Raw genomic sequence first — 20,159 nt, 5'->3', positions numbered from 1 at the left:
GCGGTAAATGACCACGGAGTATAGTGCTCTGAACTGTAGTGGGTTTCAAGGGCCTGGACATTTCACGCTCCAATCCATGCGACCAGGGCCACGAGTTCATGCCTTCACAGGGCCTCTTTTGCCTTTGGCTGAGAACACACACGTCCATGTTTTAGCAACAAAAATGCATTGTAGTTTAAAGGATAGTTCCGGGACTTTTTTTTTATTGTCCCTAGGGGTCGGCCATGTGTTTGTAAGCATAAATCGGTAGATCGTAGAAAACTTTCCTATGGACCTTACCCGACTTTTCGCCCATTAAAGCACTCGAAATCAGCCTCCATTTTGTGATAATCCTATCATTTCGCCCCATCGACCTGGCTCACCTGCCATTTCGGCACTAAATCAATTCCCCCGCCCCTGAGCCTGACATTATCAAAACATTCATATTCCCTGCCTCTCCCCGTGACGTTACTGTGCTGCGTAGGCAAACGCGCCCAGGCGTCTTCTACGCGACTCCACACAGAACCCGGAAATCAACACAGATCAGCTCACAATACAGCGCGCCACAATTCGGAATATGAAACTGTACTTTGAAATCAAACCGCAAGATTGTACATTTGGTAAAGTACATTTATTTGACATCAAATGTTTAGATATTCAGCGATTTGCATTTTTCTTTGCTCTCGATCCAAATTAGTTCGTCTTGAGGGAAGCAATGTCCGTGTGCAGTACACAGGGTCTTAGAGCATCTCACAATACAGCGCCACAATTCGGAATGTGAAACCGTGGTTTAAAAGCAAACGGCAAGATTGTACATTTGGCAAAGTACATTTATTGGACATCAAATGTTTAGAGAATATTCAGCGATTTGCATTTTTCTTTGCTCTCGATCCAAATTAGTTCGTCTTGAGGGAAGCAATGTCCGTGTGCAGTACACCGGGTCTTAGAGCATCTCACAATACAGCGCCACAATTCGGAATGTGAAACCGTGGTTTAAAAGCAAACGGCAAGATTGTACATTTGGCAAAGTACATTTATTGGACATCAAATGTTTAGAGAATATTCAGCGATTTGCATTTTTATTTGCTCTCGATCCAAATTAGTTCGTCTTGAGGGAAGCAATGTCCGTGTGCAGTACACAGGGTGTTGGTTTACGATAACAATAAGCTCTTCGGTCGCACTGATAATCGCATGGCTGTTCCAACAACGAGGCACTAGGCCACCACAACGGTAGGCATGTTGCATCTAACCGTTAGTACCGCGTAAGGGCATACTTGTACTTGGCGATCGTCCCATAAAATGGTCAGGGTGGTAACGTTGTTCACGCGGAGAAGCAACTGGCGGCTAAAAAAGCCGTCCACCGGTGTCTGGTACTCGTGGCATGGACAGTAGTGAATCACGTACCTAAAAACATAAAAAATGAAATTAGTCTCACCATCAGATCCTTATTAAAATTATTCATTTCATAGCTAGGACAGCGCTACTGGGTGTACACAAGTCTTTAAAGGCGTGGCGAGGCAGGGAGGGGGTGGGGGGAGGGGAGTACAAGGTAAGTAGCATAAAATAATAAATAAATAGGGCCAGCTGGTGGCAAGTGCAAGGTAAGTGCAGAACAAGTGCTGGGAAGGGGGGGGCTGTACGATACTGAGACAGTCCCCCAGTGCAGGGGTTGACAGGGAGGCAGTGCAGGTGGAGAGTGGAAGGGCCCAGGACCGAGGTCGCAGACAGTGGACCAGTTGTAGCAGGGGAGAGGGAGAGAGAAAGCAGAAGCAAAGTCGAAGGTTTTGAGGTGCTTCCGTAAACGGAGATGGTTCTCAAGAAAGGGTAGAAAACAATATGCCACATAGAACGAACAAGTACAACTGAACCCGTCTATAAAGCCACTGTATAGTAATTAAATTGCGGTATAAACGCATCAAAAGTTACTTACATTATATTTGCATTTTCCATTTTCTCTCTGTGTAGGGCAGAACCGAAAAACCACTCCTTCTATGCCGAGGTTACTTCTTCTAATGAACGTGGCTCATCGTTTCGTTTCTGAAATTTTATTCATTATCTTTTCTTAGTCTTTCGGGATGGTCCCGGCCTGTCAAGGTCAAATCCCAATAGAACCTTATACTGGGTCGTGGGCCGTTCCGCCACCCGAGCAAAACATCAAAGCAGCTGACCTTCACTTTGAGCGAGCAGACATTTCTAGTTTGCTACAGTTAGTGTAAGGGCATCTTGTCTGCGTGCCTTTTTTTTTTTTACTGTCCCTATGGGTCGGCAATGTGTTTGTAATACGGAAACATTCTATAATTTTTGTAAAAATGATTTATATTACTGTTTGGTTTAATTTAATGCGCAAATCAACAAGGTTCGAGAGACACATTGCATGTACACTGAGCAATGACTTTTATTTACACAATACATAGCTACACATATGCAATGGGCCTGCAACATGAGGAGACTTGAGAGCAAAGTCACAGGTGACACCCGGGTGGTTCGCACTACTGCACGGTGAAGGGAGGGGCGAGGGTGGAGAGACACATTGCATGTACACTGAGCAATGACTTTTATTTACACAATACATAGCTACACATATGCAATGGGCCTGCAACATGAGGAGACTTGAGAGCAAAGTCACAGGTGACACCCGGGTGGTTCGCACTACTGCACGGTGAAGGGAGGGGCAAGGGTGGAGAGACACATTGCATGTACACTGAGCAATGACTTTTATTTACACAATACATAGCTACACATATGCAATGGGCCTGCAACATGAGGAGACTCGAGAGAACAGACAATCAAATTACAATCATTTAAACCGTGATGTGTATTTCTCAATGAGCTCTGCTTTAGGTGGACATGGAACAGAGGCAATGTTGGGTGGCAATGCAGTTGTCCCCTGCATAGGTTCGTTCACCACTCCATGTATGTGCCTATCGAGGACATCTACGATAAGTCTCTCAATAAACTCATATTGCATATCCTCAAACACTGGTTTGATCACCCATTGTTTACTTCTTTTAGTGAAGGCCTTATTGTAGCGAAGCGTCCCTAAAGTTCCGGTCGTCCTACTTTGTTGACGGCCAACATTATGGTTATGTGCCAAGACCGCTAGAAGAGTCCGATTTATCATGCCTTCCATGCCAAAATGCAACCTTTTGGGCCTGTACTTTAGGCACATATTGTGGAACACCTCCAAATCTCCTGTGTGGCAGAATTCCGTGAGTCCCCTCAAATCTCTTGTTATAGTTTTATCAAATACAATCTTTTCAATGGCCTTGTGAGTGGGTGATGAAGGAATCAACCACTTCTTCTTCCGTGCCTCCTCTGTGGACAAATGGCCATGTTCACATTTGTGGAAATGTTCATTGGTCGACCATCGATGTACGTTGCTGCAGTGCAACATTACTGACCGCCATTTTTCCAGTAGAATTTCCAACGACCCTTCACATGTTTTTGAGCTCCACCAAAGATGGTTGCTGATTGACTTGGACCACTGTGAAATACCTTGCGTATCTTTTTTTTTTCCTGCAGCCGACAATTTTTTATTGATTGTTTTTGCAAGATGCCATACGTCAAATTGGTGATTTATATTTTTGTACTCTTCTCTCATTGTCTTGGCAATTGAAACGTGTCTGTCCGTGGCTATCAGGTCGATCACCATTCCCCGCGATTGTAGTTCTTGCAATGATGCTACAAAGCCAACTTTCTCCATGGCCACTGAGGATGTACTTTGTGACACCTGCACGACCACCGAACTCACAATTTTCTTACTTTCCATGTCCTGAAAGTGGTAGGTGCAGTACTTGGCTGAAAATCCTGGGCTGTCGCACTGTCCATCACCGGCTAGCCTGAAGCGTTTGCCCGCGAATGTACTTTCCATTGAAATTTTTTCCATTCTCCAAGCTTCGCTGATGGCTGGAAATAGATAATCGGTTTGGTATTTGTAGAACTGAGTTTTCCCAATGAAATGGATTCCCACAAACTGAAAGAAATACTGTAACTTTTTAAAACTTGAACCACTAAAAAGTGCGGCCGCTGCACAAAGTAGATTGCCTGCTGGCAGTTGCCCCAGCATGGGTTGTGCAGACCATGCGAACGGATGATATTGTGTACAGGTGGCATGTATTTTAAGGTTAGTGCCTCGAATTGCACGAGTCACATTAATCAATGGCTCCCCACATACTTCCCCACCAACCCAATGCCCACATTTCATCATCATAATAATATCCATCAAACAGCTATCGAATACAATGAATTTGGCCTCCTTCCTTATACTGTCACTCTGCATCCCAGCTGGTTCGGCCTGTAACGTTGAGGACATGTCACTCACATGAAAGGTACAATCTCTGATATCGTCTTCCGCTATGCTGAGTGATATTGATGGTGTTTCATTGTCGTCCATTTCACTCTCTTCTGCAACAACTGTTCCTTGCCCGGAAATGGGAGAAAAAAACAATGTTTTCAACTTTCTCGCGCTCTTATTTTTTGCGGGTGTGGATTCTGTGAATTGATCTCCGACTGCATCCAAACTACCAGGAGGACATTCACTATCAATGGCTGGTGGTGGTATAGCTCCGTTGTCAATCACTTCATATTCTTCCCATTGGCACGATGCATCTCCAGTCTCAAGTCCCTGCCAAAAGGTTTGACAAGCAACATCTCTCGTTCGCTTCACTGTCTGTGTAGATCGAGTTCTTACACCCACTCGCAACTAGAGGACAGAATAGAAAAGGGATGTTCAGTTTAAACACAACTTACAGTATTGAACTATTGACAGTGAAAGACAACATAATATAGTGAACAGGACACTAACCTTCTTTTGCTTTCTTTTCTTTGAAACTTTCTTGCTTCGAACTTCAACATCTGGACGCTGTTGCTCCGACTCGTGTGTGCATGTCTCCACTTCCTCTCGCGCTGCAACGACTATATTTTCATGATAAGCACATCCATCACTCACTGACGCTCCATCGACTCCCTGAAACATAGAACTTTCATTAGTATGTATAATAATATTGAAAACACAAAATGTACTTGGGGACCAATACCCATACGTACATCTCAATAGCAAAACACGAATGAACGCATTGTGTAGAACATTCAAACGACAATAGTTCACGCATTGTTGATCTAGTTAGATGGAACTGTCAAGATCCATACCTCGGGCTCCGCATAGACTTCCATTGATGATATTATTGAAGATGACGCTTCAGCAACTCCCTGAAACACAGTAATTGCATTAGTATGGTTTTCTATTTTGTTAAAAAGAACATAAACTTTGTGCAGGCGTCAACGGCTCATCTAAATAGTCCTGCACAATCTTTGATGAGTTGTCTAAAATAAAGAATGGATATCTAAATATGATTCGATTTGCTCCATCGTTGGAAGTGTCACCACCCAGAGATCTGCATCAACTACTAGGGGTGATGTTCTTGTAGAAGAAGCTCCGTCAGCTCCCTGAAACATAGTACTTGCGTTAATAAAGAAGGAAGTATAGCGGATGTAATCACGTCATTTGATCTCGCTTGATCGATCTGTCAGTATCCATACCTCGAAATGCATAAGAACATCAAGGGACGTTGTAACTGCGGTGCACACTTCTGCAAGCTGTTGCGCCGACCCGTAACTGCATGCTCCCCCTTCTTCTTGGACTAATGCTCCATCGACTCCCTGAAACATAGGACTTTCATTAGTAATGAACACAATATTGAAAAAAGAAGACACATAGGAGGGCGACGACAGAAGGACATACCAATGGCTAAAAACGAAAGAAACATTGTGTGTAACAATCACGCTACAAGAATGCAAGATCTGATGATCTCCATCGATGGAACTGTCCGGAAACGTACCTCGAGCATCTGAGTGACATCTACGGTTGTCGTCAATGCGTTGGACTCCTCAGCATCTCCCTGAAAGACAGTACTTGCATTATTTTGGATAACAATAATTATAACTGAAAACAAAGACTAGAGGACGAGTACTGTGGTGTACCATTAGGTAAAATAATTACACGATAAATTAAAACTATTGATTTACATGCCTAAAACAAGTCAGTGGCAGAATAGCTAAGTAAGATTACCCGATAGGCGCTTGAAGTGGCTGATGACTGCAATAACGACACGGATGGAGAATCTTCCGCCTTCATATTGAGTGGAGACATAAATGGGGAAATTATGGTTAGCTAATGCTACTCACACTACCGCAAGGCCGAGAGCTAAATCCGTAAACTTGACTCACCAGTGGAGGGATGTGGACGAATAGAGTGGGGAAAGCGGTTGAGAGCAATTTTCGCCTCGCTCGCGGTGTTTTCTTCTTTATTAGCAATGATGTGGAGTACATGTCTGAGCTAAAGTGCCTGCTGCAGATGCGGTATCGATCACCCCTCTTGTCTGCAAAGACTTCTAGGACTCTACTTTCTAGCTCAGACGGTGGATATCCGCAATATCGGACCCATTCTCTTATCTGATCTATTGTCTTAGGGAAAACATGCATTATAGTACCTTCAGATTTATTATGGGTCTTCGAAGGGCAACCGCCAATGGAACAGGCAGGCATTGTGGAAAGTTCTGAAAAGTAAAGATCAACAATTCTCTATGAATACCAATGTGTTAAAAAATTAAATGACACATGAAAGGTTCGATGCAAGGTTCGTTTTGGTTCTTGGAACTATACACGTTATTCACATGCGGATAAGTATTTCAATAACTTTAAAAAAATAGAAAAATATAATTTGACTAAACTCAGAACATGTGACTAGTTCCTTGCATGTACTGTCGTGAACGAAAAGAAAACATGGATGCAATTTGATGACTACTAGCAAATAGATATAAATTAAAAAATTGGACGCAAAATGATTATGGTACATGGCCTTACCTTGACGAACAAACAGTTAGATGCAGGGATCAGAGTAGTTTCTTGTCGTAGAACAGGGAGCAGTTCACAGGTTGCACACTGACGAGTTTGCTCAAAGTGGTCACGGAAGTTCACAGAGACGAAGAGCAGATAACCAGCACCTTCACGGGTTGACTAGCAAAGCGCAAAGAAGTTCTCATTAGAAATATGAAGTGGGTTATAAAGAATTCGAAACAGGGGTGTGTTTTTGAATGAATGACGTGTATATGTCGTGGCATTATGCGGATTGCAGGGGGGCGTCCAGCGAGAGGGGGGATGCGTGGCAGGAGACACGGGGTCTGGAGGTAGACATGGGAACAACAACCCATGCTCTATAGACCACTTTGAAGTGTACATGGTCTTTGGCACCTCTTGGCCTTTATCGCTCCCTGACAGCTCCACTTGCCAGCACAAGTACCCTGGTGCGAACTGCCTTTGATAGGGCGGGGGGGGGGGATTGGGGCGGTGGTCGTGCAGACAAGACACAGGGAGACTCGTGAATGGAGACACACTTATGTGGATTGCAGGGGGGCGTCCAGCGAGAGGGGGGATGCGTGGCAGGAGACACGGGGTCTGGAGGTAGACATGGGAACAACAACCCATGCTCTATAGACCACTTTGAAGTGTACATGGTCTTTGGCACCTCTTGGCCTTTATCGCTCCCTGACAGCTCCACTTGCCAGCAGCACAAGTACCCTGGTGCGAACTGCCTTTGATAGGGCGGGGGGTGGATTGGGGCGGTGGTCGTGCAGACAAGACACAGGAAGACTCGTGAATGGAGACACACTTATGTGGATTGCAGGGGGGCGTCCAGCGAGAGGGGGGATGCTTGGCAGGAGACACGGGGTCTGGAGGTAGACATGGGAACAACAACCCATGCTCTATAGACCACTTTGAAGTGTACATGGTCTTTGGCACCTCTTGGCCTTTATCGCTCCCTGACAGCTCCACTTGCCAGCACAAGTACCCTGGTGCGAACTGCCTTTGATAGGGCGGGGGGGGATTGGGGCGGTGGTCGTGCAGACAAGACACAGGGAGACTCGTGAATGGAGACACACTTATGTGGATTGCAGGGGGGCGTCCAGCGAGAGGGGGGATGCGTGGCAGGAGACACGGGGTCTGGAGGTAGACATGGGAACAACAACCCATGCTCTATAGACCACTTTGAAGTGTACATGGTCTTTGGCACCTCTTGGCCTTTATCGCTCCCTGACAGCTCCACTTGCCAGCAGCACAAGTACCCTGGTGCGAACTGCCTTTGATAGGGCGGGGGGGTGGATTGGGGCGGTGGTCGTGCAGACAAGACCCGTTTGCCGCAGGGCCTCACCAAGGAGAGGCCATCTAACTGAATGTAAGAGGATGGCTGCAGGATCTACTACATGGAAGGCAGGGGGGTGAGTTTATAAATACCTCACCCTCCCAGGAGAATATATGGGGGTCATCTCTGTACCCGGTGCCCAAAAAGAGGATTTATTATGATCAACCATATTTATTATTTACCTATAACCATGTTTTGTATCAATAAAATCCAACGGCATTTTATTGCCAACGCTTGATGCCAACCCACAAAATAATATATGTATGACTGCTGCATATATGGGTTCAACGGTTATGTGGATTGAAGGTGTGCGGCCAGCGTGAGGGAGGATGCTGGCCGGAGACATGTGGTGTGACAAGACAAGGCACTGGAAGGCTATTCAACGGAGACACACTAGATTCATTTAAAAAATCAAAACAACCATTGTTGAAATATTTGTTGGCCTTTATTTTAGATTTTAATTAAACATAAATAATAAACATTACACATTGTAAAGTTGAGGTTGCAGCACATCGAGGGAAAACCCGCGGTATTGTCCACTGTCACTGGGGAAATGTTGTCTAATGGCAAGTACCGCGCAGGCAGGTATTACTCTCCGAACGCGGTGTCCGAGCCTCCCGTGAAGCCACCAAGTGAAGCAACGATAGGCCACCAGCCTGTACCACCTGTGAAAAAGAAAGATGCAAACTGTATTAAACTGACAAAACTTTCTTATCAATGTCGATTCAGGTAAAACATGTCATTTTGCTTAGAAAAAAATTATATCTAGAAAATGCACAATATGGAACCAATTTACATGCGTTCGAATGATATGTAGATGTACTTTTATATGTGGGAGACGACCATGAAATAGTAGTGGCATCACTGACATCACAAACAGAGTATACTTACTCGTTACTCGGATTACGCGGACGAACAGTGCCGCGAAGTTCGTGCATAAGCACCATCATCATCCTCAACACGGTCCGTGAGAGGCAGGCTTCCCTGAACTCTGGCAGCTCGGTGATGCATTGCGGACTTTGCTCGCCTTCCTGCAGACTTTGCTTGCTTTCCGAAATGTAGGCCAAGCACCCGGAATTTTCACGGCAGCAGCAGTTCTCCTCCTCAGTGGGCATTAGCTTGCACCGATTGCACGTGCACCAGGTGGAGACGCCGTCCATGCGACATGGTCCAGGCTCTTCATCCGTTGACTGGTCCTCCCAACTGCCGTCCGAATCCCCATCGTTTCCGCGTGCTTCCCTTTCCAGTAGTTCCTCCTCGGTGTACTCAGGCTCGTACATGTAGGGCATTATTGTAGCCATTGTGTGGTAAACAGAGTAAAATAATTTACCGAGATGGTACAGGTGTTTACACGGGCTACAAGCGACGAAGGTAGCTGACCAGAGCACTGAAACGAGTCACAGAATACTCAAAGTAACACAGAGAGAGGAATGGAATCGAAAATCTGCTGCTGTGTGTTGTGAAACGGTCTGTTTATACTTATTGGGGAAAGAGGCGTCCTGCCATTTCCATGGCAACACGTCAATAGCTGAGGCGCAGCGATTGTTGACACGAGACGTGCTTGAAATGGGCAGTACGCGTCTGCTGATGTCAGGCTCAGGGGAGGGGGATTTGATTTAGTGCCGCAAAGGCAGGTGAGCCAGGTCGATGGGGCGAAATGATAGGATTATCACAAAATGGAGGCTGATTTCGAGTGCGATAATGGGCGAAAAGTCGGGTAAGGTCCATAGGAAAGTTTTCTACGATCTACCGATTTATGCTTACAAACACATGGCCGACCCCTAGGGACAATAAAAAAAAAGTCCCGGAACTATCCTTTAAGGTTTTCAAAACCAAAAGGGCAGTGGAAAACATGCATATACGTTTTTGTAGCACAAGTAGTTTCACCTGGTGCAATTTTCTCTTCCCAATGCACTTATCTGATCACATTATCAATACAGGATGAGGAATGGGGAGATTTTTGCAAAATTATATGTTTTGTTTCTCATATTTCACAACATTACTTGCTTGACCCCTAGTCTCCTACATCAACATAATGCTAAGAATGCGGCTTTCTTAGTGAATGTGTGTGCATTGCTCACAGTCTCAGCTCGTGTCTAGAGTCAGTGATTTAACCCCGTCTCAGTTTATGCCTGGATACAGTGACATAATCCTCAAGGGGAGGGGGGTGCAGGTAGGCAATGTTTACTGTCCTGGGCACAGGAGCAAAACAAGAAAGGCAGCCAGTAGGGGAGCAGAAACCCTGAATGACTGCTTAGGAAAAGCTGTTAAGCTTCCATTGTCACAGTCAGAGCCCCTCCCTCCCCTCACGAGGCGTGCGGCCCATAGCAGTTGAAAAAAATTGAAAGACCCCGGCGCCATCCCTGCATGCAACCCCACAAGTCTATTTTAGACACGGTTACGGATCTTGGTTGTAGTCTTGGCTCAGACTCACTTTTGCATATTTACCTTTCACTTTTGCATATTTACCTTGAGCCACCAAGACACTCTTTTAGGGCAAGGTTGGGAGAGTAAATGGAGAGAGGGGAAAATAAAGTCATGGTGTATGTGGAATTTAAAGGAGGGGAGCCGGCAGAACAGTCCTTTCAGCTTGCTAGCTTTACAGTGGCCCTCTCTAAAATAGCCATTAGAACCCTTGTTTGCGCTGTCAGTTGAAAGAGACCACTAGGGGAGCTAATGAGGCATGGGGTATAAAAACCCATCTTACCTGTCAGAGCTGCCATGTGAGCAATGTGCAAGGCAAGGTCTTGCATGGTACCTCTACACAACACTTTTCTACCTTTTCAGTTTCTGATCAATCCATTGTTTTGGGGGGTGGTGGGATACTCTTATTTCCCTCAATGGAGAAGCGCCATGTTACAAATTAATCGGCATTGGACACTGACTGCACCAGATCAGTTGCAAAACACAAGTAAAAAACCCATCCCCAATAAACAAAGGAAGCGCACTAACCAATGAGCGACAGGAACTCCAGGGCCTCTGTGCTCGACCTCAAAGGCTGGACAGCATCGGGCAGAGGGAGGGGTGCCGCCACGACTTCATCTTTAAAAATCAAATTCAAAGCGTAAATTACAACATGTGCCCAACACATAGCTTATGACAGCCAAAAATGTGGTGGAAGAGCTACAATTTGATTCATTCAATGAACAATGAAATATTACCTTCATGATGATTCAGGTACTCTTAGTCCATAGCGTTTCTTCCATCACAACTTTGTTGGGAACCCTACCCCTGCAGTTGGCCATCCCTCGAAACTGTTCAAAATATGCTACATTATGCAGCTTCAGAATTCAAAACATTAAAATCCCTGGCACGTTAGAATCCCTTCATGTGTCTGGATAACCCCCTCCCATATTTGATTGGCTCCCGTAGACCAACCGCCAGTTCCAAAGTTTTTACGTCAAACAGGAGTGTAATGGTACTGGCATAGGAATGAAGGATTACATGGGCAGGGTAAGAGCTGTCATGATAGGAGAGATACATATTAAGAGTACCTGAAACATCTGGATGATCATAAGTTCACTTTCCATTAATGATAGCGAGCATGAACTTCTTATTGTAGCAACCAATCAAAGGTTAAATAAACTTGATGCTTTGTATAAAAACGTCTCCATTGCTAGCAGTCCGATTCCTGTGTCTACTGGTGTAAACACCCTAGGTGTCCATGTTGATGCAGAGCTTAATATGAAAGATCATGTATCCCATATTAGGACCTCCTGTGGTTACGTGATTAAACTCCTTAACCAAATCAGACCCTATATCTCTGTTGAGAATAGATCCACCTTCGCATCGGCACAAATTAACTTGAGACTCGATTATTGTAATAGTCTCTTGGCAGGGACCTCGAAGTCAAATATTCAGTCGCTGCAGATGGTGCAGAATAGTGCTGTTCGCGTAATTTTCGGTTTGTGAAAACATGAGCACGTTTCTGAGGCCTAAAAAAGGTTACACTGGTTGCCTGTAGTACACAGGATTCCTCATAAGATTCTAACACTGGCTAACACATGCTGGTCATCCACTGCCCCTCCTTATTTTATGAAACAATGGACTCCAGATAAACCTTCACGTGCCCTGCAATCAAGGGATTTGCACAAACTCAAACAGTGACGTTTCAAATTGTCTACATTTGGTGGCTGCAACTTTTCAGTGCAGGCATCCACGGAATGGAATGCCCTCCCAAACAAAATACATTGTATCTCTTACCTGCTTTGCTTTACAAAAGCAGTCAAAACACACTTTTTTGGCTAGTCATCCTGGCTGTGCATTACTCTCCTGCTCCTGTACTTTTGTATCTCGCTGTCTGTGCATTATTTGTGTGCGCCTTGAGGTCTATGGGCATTTGGAGCGTTAGAAGAATTGAATAAATAAAAATAAATGTCATTACTCTTACATCCAGACACTTTCCCTCCAGATTAGACAATACAAATACAGTGGATGGGAGACATCAAATGTCATCTTATTGCAAATGAAATGGTTACGCAGAACACTCTGGTCTAAAAAAGCATCCTGCCTGTAAGAAACATCAAGGGAAGACTGCTTACTAAAAGAATTATGAGGGGCCCAGATCGCTACGATTTGGCCCCAATGCGACAGGAAGGACGTCTCGCCCGAGGAAGGCGGCTGATCCTATGCACCAGCATTCCTCACCCCTTCACAACCTGATGGAGAAGCTATGCTCGGCCTGGAATCAGAACAAAGTGAGAGCAGGATTCCTTCCCCTTCACCCAACAGGTCCAGTTGGTACACCACCTCTAAATGGAAATAACTGTAGAAGGTTTGAAGGGATGTAATCCTAAAGAAGCCTGTAAATCCCTCCAAAGTTTAAGTAGGACTTCGTAATATGGGATTTATGACCTTTTATTACAGCATTTTATTGTAGTAAATGCGGGGGTGAGCCACCACTACACTCAACCCTCCCTCATATCTTTCTAAATACCTAACCCCAGCCTCCCCCATCTACATTTTTGTTGTAAAATGGTGTGAAAAAATTGCAGGGGATCTGGATTCGAGGAAACGGGCTGTGAGCAAAGTGGCAGTACTGTAATATGTTTGAACACTTGATTACCCTGTTGGGTGACTCTTTCTGAAAATGATATCATCATATGTTTTATCTATAGTTTTGTAGTCATGTTCTTTGCACAACATTTGATATAAAGAATATATGTTGATGACTATATTATATAGACTTCTCTTAATGCGTGCCTATTGAAATAGTTTACTGTACCTGTTAACTATACTGCTTTGTTTGAAGTGTTTGCCTCGATTTCACAGCCATGCTACCACTTACAGAGTCAGGATAACTCTGAGGAAGCAGCCTGCTGTCGTGAAAAGCCTCTAGGCACTTGCAGTAACCTGCACTTGCACTAACCTACTGAGCTATCTTGTGTGTATTAGAGCTTATTCGAAGCGTGGAGGAAAATGCTGAAACCAGCCCGGCCTGTCGATCTGAGTGACCCAGCATGCTTGCGAGGGTTTAACTGCGAAGGCCCTTCAAGACATAAACATTTGGTTTTACATGAAGGCCTGCGCAGCTTGTAGGAGCCAGGCACGCCCAGTCTCTCTGCGCTCTGCGAAGTCAGGTGCACTGATAACACAGGAATGTAGAAAGGCGCTTCCCACAACAACGTGCACTGAGCCTGAGAGCCAAGACTGACGGTAACTTTCCAGGGGAAAACATATTTGCTGCCTGGAAGGGTGAGCCTAGAAGCTTCTCGAAGAGCTGGTACGTCATAGTGATTGACGTGCAGCCCCTAATAAGAGAACCAACCATGAGGGAGGGACTCATCCTGGCCTGTTGGTGAAACGCGTGCACGAAGAGGAACAGCGCCTAGACGACCAGCCATGCACTATCTGGGCCAAGACTCCTAGCATCACATCCCCGCTCTGGTGCAGGCCAGTGGGGCGCTTGGCCAGTCCTCCCCTCCTCTCTCGAGGGGTGCCGGGCACTTCGAGTGGCGAGGGTCGTGGGTGTGATCCAATCATATCTTCATCTACAATATATAGGAGCGTAAGATAAATAATTGCATATTCATCTGTGACTGACAATTGGTATTATTCAGCTTGCACTTTCATTCCCATATTATTGTAAAATGCTGCTTAGTTCTCATTAGACACTGTAGTAATAAATGCAAGCATCTTATATTCTGTGTGATTAGCTTTCTTCCAGACTGAGTTCACTGTGCTTCGCATAAATACTTACTCGTGTGGGAAGGTGATTAGGAGTGATTATTGCACTAAGGGCTGTCCCCAGGGGAGGGTGTGGGTTCCCCCTTTTCACTACACCTGCAAGCCAGGTACGTTAATTTATTGAGAAATAGGACTAAAGAAACGTTTCCCTACTAGTAACCCAGAAAGACGATTTGTGATACCCAAAAGGTCCAAGATTATCCCCACCCATTGGTCCCGTAAGGACATGTAGGGAAATCTATACAAAAAGAAAGGATGCAAATAAAAATCCCACATTTAAAAATAAATAAGTGAACTGCATTCTGCGCAAAGCATTAGAAAGAAACATATTTGAGGGAATGCTATGATTTCAGCAAACCAACTACAACAAAAGGTTAACTGTTCATAGTTAATGACAAGGCCTAAAAAAGTTTTTTCAGTTACATAGAAGCATACAGCAATATATATTAAATGGCGAATAGTCCATCTGGGATGAAAAATCCCAGAATTTTATAGAAAATTGAAGGTCAAATTGAAGACTACATAATTTCTGCTTTCTTCTTTATAGAACTGAGAATCAGCATGATAAAATGAAACCTACAGAGACTTGAAGTGTATATGTGTATCCACATGAGCCGGATTGGAAAAATGTTCTTATGCCCCTCATTAAAGAGCAACATAAAACATGAAAATCTGGAAAAGAAAGTGCCTTTAAATACTACATTGTTGAATGAAACAGAAACATGGGCTGGACAGCAATATTGCTCTTTTTCTGACCCCGGCAACAGTACTGAGTAGATGCTTGTTCAAAGGAAATTAAACCAGGCCTTTGTTATAAACTTTGTGGCACTGCACAGATTCACCAACGGTGCAAATGTTCTTTTATTCACAGAAGCAGGCCTTAATTTGAAATTTAGAGGTGTACCCATTAGCCTCTATGAGAGTTACATTTAGAAGTGTGCCTAATAGCCACTCTGTGAAAATTACATTTAGAAGTGTGCCCAATAGACATTCTGGAAAGTTGCACTTGAAATGTACCCAATAGACACTCTTGAAAGTTGCATTTAGAAGTGTGCCCAATAACCTCGCTATGAATTTAGTAGTGTTCCCAATAAACACTCTTTGAAAGTTGCATTTTGAAGTGTGCCCAATAACCCTCTGTGAAATTTAGAAGTGTACCCATTAGCCTCTGTAAGAGTTACATTTAGAAGTGTGCCCAATAGCCTCTCTGGTAAATTGAATTTAGAAGTGTTCCCAATAGCCTCGCTGGAAAATGGATTTTAATAGTGCGCCCAGTAGCCTCTCTGTGGAAAATTGAATTTAGATATGGGCCCAATATCCTCTGTGAAAGCTGCATTTAGAAGTGCCACCAATAGCATCTGTGAAAGTTGATTATAGAAGTGTATCCAATAGACACTCTGGAAAGTTGCATTTAGAAGTTTGCCCAATAGCCTCTCTGGAAAATTGAATTTAGAAATGTGCCCAGTAGACACTCTGTGAAAATTGCATTTAGAAGTGTACCAAATAGCCTCTGCGAGAGTTACACTTAGAAGTGTGCCCAGTAGCCTCGCTGATAAATCGAATTTAGAAATGTTCCCAATAGCCTCTGTATGGAAAATTGGACTTAGAAGTTCGCCCAGTAGCCTCTCTGTGGAAAATAGAACTTAGAAGTTCGCCCAGTACCCTATCTGGGAAAGTTGCATTTAAAGTTGCACATTGAAAGAGCATATAACCATTCATACCACACCCCACGCTTACTCTCTCCTTTACATCACCACTCAACTAGAACACAGAGATACTATGACACCATTCGGTATAACTGTTCTCATGTAAACACTGCTGGTCTCACACCCCCAGCCAGGCGTTTTCCTCAGGCCTAACGCAGCCACATCCGTTCCGGATAAATCCTGCCAGAACGAACACATTCTCCTGATCTCTCAACCACCACACCTACCGATAAGAATCAGCTATTACACGTGTACCGCACGAGCTGCACACATATCCGGTGCACACACGCATCTTTTGACTCTCCCTACTCTCTCTACTGATCTGAACTTCGGTTCCCAAGGGCGTTCAACCTACCAGCGCCTTCAGACCATACCAATGGTATGTAAGGCGCTATATAAGTGCAAAATAACAATAACAATAACAATTAAGAGCAAAACAAATGATGCCCATAAACAGTTTCCATTTGTCACTGGGTCTATTTAACATTTCCCTATAAATCCAGTGAAATATATCCTGAAACATGGGCTCGCATTGGATTGACCCAAATTATCATCAACTTTCATCAACCAGGCCTTCCACCAAGGATCCCTTCATGCTTGCAAATACATGAAGTCTGACATTTGTGACATTATTATTATGATTAGCAAGTTGCTCTTCTCACTCATGGGGCACAGGACTGGGTCAACAAATGTCCATGAGCAGCCTAAATTCAAAGAAACTGCTGACAATAGTGCCAGGACAACAGGGTCACTCAGAGGTCACATATGGCACAGCTCTGATCCTCAAAGGACCGACACCATTGGGCTTGCTACCAGGCCAGGGAAGCGAATGCCAATTAATATTTTGTCAAACATATTACATGGAGAGGAAAATAGGTGCATCTTTAAATCTTAAATATGGGATCACATGTTCCTTAATATCTTTTGATAGGAATGTTGTAGCAACTTACTTATTTTTTTAAATTGTTAAAATGTAAAACAATCATTTCACATTTGTGTCATTATGCAAATTATACAACTGTCGATATTTGTATACAGATACGTTGCATGTCAATTATTCATATATCCTAACATCTGTGCTAGCTAGGCTGATATTCTGAGATGGGAATAAAATATTTGTGTGAATGTATCAGCGATTAAAGAGCTAAAACCTGACACACACACATCATATGTCGTGATGAGATGAGACTGGCATCATTTGATTGAGTGAGAGCAATCTGGCAAACTCATTAGTAACTTAATCACAGAACAGTAACTGGTACAGAAGGTTTTAGAAAATGACCTAACATCAAATGGGAGTGAAACTGGATTAGAATGTTACTCCCATTGAATTGCCCTCTTCATTATTATGCCCAATAAGTATATAGGGAATGGTTTAGTGTGATGTCACTTTTTGAACACTGTCCAATCCCACAGACTGTCCAATTAAAATAGAGAAATGATACACACCTCTAAGGGAGTGGTTTTTAATCTATAAAAGGTAAAACCCATGAACTGATTGACTCACTGGGAGCGACGGGGGGGACTGGCTGAAAGAAGTATATAGAAAGAAAAATTGACAACAGTAAGGAGAACATAATAGCTTGCTTTCCTTTGAACTCATTTTCGATTGCTGGCCAACCACTGTGGGAGAGTCTTATATGGAGTTCAACTTTAGGCCTTTGTCAGTGGAAAAAGGAAGAAGACAGCCCAGACACAGAAGGAGATCAACTAGGCTGTGGAGGGAAGCTGACCCACCAGGTTGACTGATGCCTACCTGTTAGTAGAGGGGGGGACTTTAGATAGTCCTTGCAAGGGTACCCAGTTATCTGTGAGAGAGCCAAAATAAACCCTATGTAAGTATAATGCTAAGGGGAAATACAATTCTGAGGTGAGGTATATTCTGAAGGGGAATAGATTAAATCCCAGCCCCTCTTATTTGTGAAAGTGCTGAATGGGGGCGGGGGTATAAACACTGACTGTACTTCCTTCAGAATTATTAAATATTTCAGAAGTATAACTGCTTTTGGAAACTTTGGATTTGATATAGCCAAATGCTGTGTATATTGGGGGATCACTGACTCCCTTTCTTTGCAATGGCCAAGTACAGGCTGGGAGCCATATACTAACTCACTTTGCACATGCCTAGGAACATAATGTAACCGTCACAATTCCCTGGTTATCACTGAGCAGAGTCTTGTTATTGGCTCTGAACCACTCAAGGAAAAAGAAAAAAGTTTTTTTTAACTGCCACCCATTATTCCCACTTTAAATTGTCCATTAAAGAATGATAAATGTGCAATTCCTATACATTAGTGCAACAGAAACACCCTTGAAGGAAAACCAAGAAATAGACACATTTTATTGTGCATGCGACTTATACGTAGGAATGTCAAGTAGGCTGTCTTTAAATTGAGTTTTCCAAAAGTATTGTTTGAAACACTGACAGTTCTATTGAGAAAGAAGGTATGTTTAATAAATGATTAAACAGAGAGATTTAGATGACCATCCCCCCAGGCACAAACTCCAACCTTGCACCTTGGATCAAAGTACTCGCTATGGACAACCCACACATATCCCTTTCCATACCTGTCAAATCCGTAGACTTCACCATCAACCCCAACATTTACTTCATATCCTACATAGCTACCGTCCCCAAAGCATGCAACAAACACTACACCTCCCATGCAAGATAAGACGCATCCTGTGCAGAAAGGGTAGGGGATGAGGAATTTGTGCAACACTGGGCACAAATCCCCCTACCATTTTAATCTCTGCTGGGTCGACACAGCGGGGACGCGCAGGCGCGATGAAAGTAGTGGGGCGGATTACATCTGTGCTTGGGCCCGGCTAAAAGAAGCCAGACCGCAAAGCACCAACCCTCCTAATAATGGGTCCCCCGTCCAACAAAGCTGCTGGAGCCACATCTGCCATTCACTCGGCTGAAACCACAATCTTCTCATCCTGAAAGTCTGAGTCTGTTTTTCATGAACATTACATGAATAATGGCCCTATAACATCGATTGTGTTGTCCAGTTTGTTAGATCCACAGCTGTTTGGCACAACCCTACCATGATCGTTTGTCTTTGTTTATAAGCTTTTGTGGCCGGATTGCAATGTCCTACCTGGAGCGTGCTGTGATGAATCCTGCAGATCCCTCACTAAAGCCCTGACTAAAGTCTCCTCCCAGGTGGCCATGGAAAGGCAGATGCTTCCTGATCCTGACCTTGGGGGTGGTGCTCTGAGGGAGGATCACCTGGGAGGCGACAAGGCTCAGGGTGGTGAGGAGATCCCGTGGAATGAAACACAGTATTTGTCTTTAAAGGGGAAGAACCTTTCACAAGTACCAAAGCCTGTAATGGCTTATTGTCGTTATGGTTTGTCTAATCCACAAACTGAACATTCTAATGTGAGTCAAGCCAAGATAAAATCCTTAAACATCCTATGCAAGGAAAGCCCATCTGAGACTTATAAAGTTAGAAACCCCCCTAACTTACAAAAGTACAGGGAAAGGAAATCGATTCATAATGACTTAAAAGAACTGCCTTCTCCTTTTCAAGTAAATGCTGTTGATGATTCCTTAAATATACTTAGAGAAAATAAAAATGAATTTAAAAGTAGAAAGCTGATTACAAATAGCTAATTCTGTTGTTGGGGACTTCAATTCCCATAATTCCCTAAGTACTGGGACGAGGAAGAGGGCTCAAGAGCAATGTTGCAGAAGTGGTCAGCTTGTTAGGCCTAACGACCCACACCTGAGGGAGGTAGAGAGGCTTAAACGGCCCCCTTAGGTGCAGGCCATTACATGGAGATGTTGCAGCAGAAGGAAAGCACATTGTTGCCAGTCCATGCAAAAGTTTGAGGAAAGAAGATACGCAGGGACTTTAGTCAAGCAGCCGTAGTGACTTCAGTCAAGCAGATTCCAGATGCTTGTCCTAAGAGGGTCCTTTTGCCCATAAATCCGAAGTGCAGAGGTTCCGCAGCGGGGAGCGTGAAGGAATATAGTTGTCCCCCACGTGAACCGAATTGCAGAGACTGCACAGCAAGAAGCGTGCAGGAGACCGTGGTTGAGAGCTGGTATGCAGCCGAGGGTCTCTGGATCAAGACAGCCC

General features: G+C 44.1%; 1 protein-coding gene across 2 annotated transcripts in view; it reads right to left on the bottom strand.

Moving 5' to 3' along the window:
- The window catches only part of CATIP (ciliogenesis associated TTC17 interacting protein), a 430,282-nt gene that overhangs the window by 264,562 nt on the left and 145,561 nt on the right, over positions 1-20,159 (bottom strand). For both annotated transcript variants that reach the window (XM_069616835.1, XM_069616836.1), the window contains exon 4: positions 11,129-11,218. In XM_069616835.1, the coding sequence (XP_069472936.1) occupies positions 11,129-11,218 (90 nt within the window). The remainder of the gene's footprint in view (positions 1-11,128; positions 11,219-20,159) is intronic.

The sequence above is a fragment of the Ambystoma mexicanum genome, chromosome 9, assembly GCF_040938575.1.
Source record: "Ambystoma mexicanum isolate Mex_15411 chromosome 9, UKY_AmexF1_1, whole genome shotgun sequence".
In the NCBI taxonomy this organism is placed as follows: domain Eukaryota; kingdom Metazoa; phylum Chordata; class Amphibia; order Caudata; family Ambystomatidae; genus Ambystoma; species Ambystoma mexicanum.
Note: the sequence above shows the minus strand (reverse complement) of the source record. Positions and strands in the feature narration are given on the sequence as shown.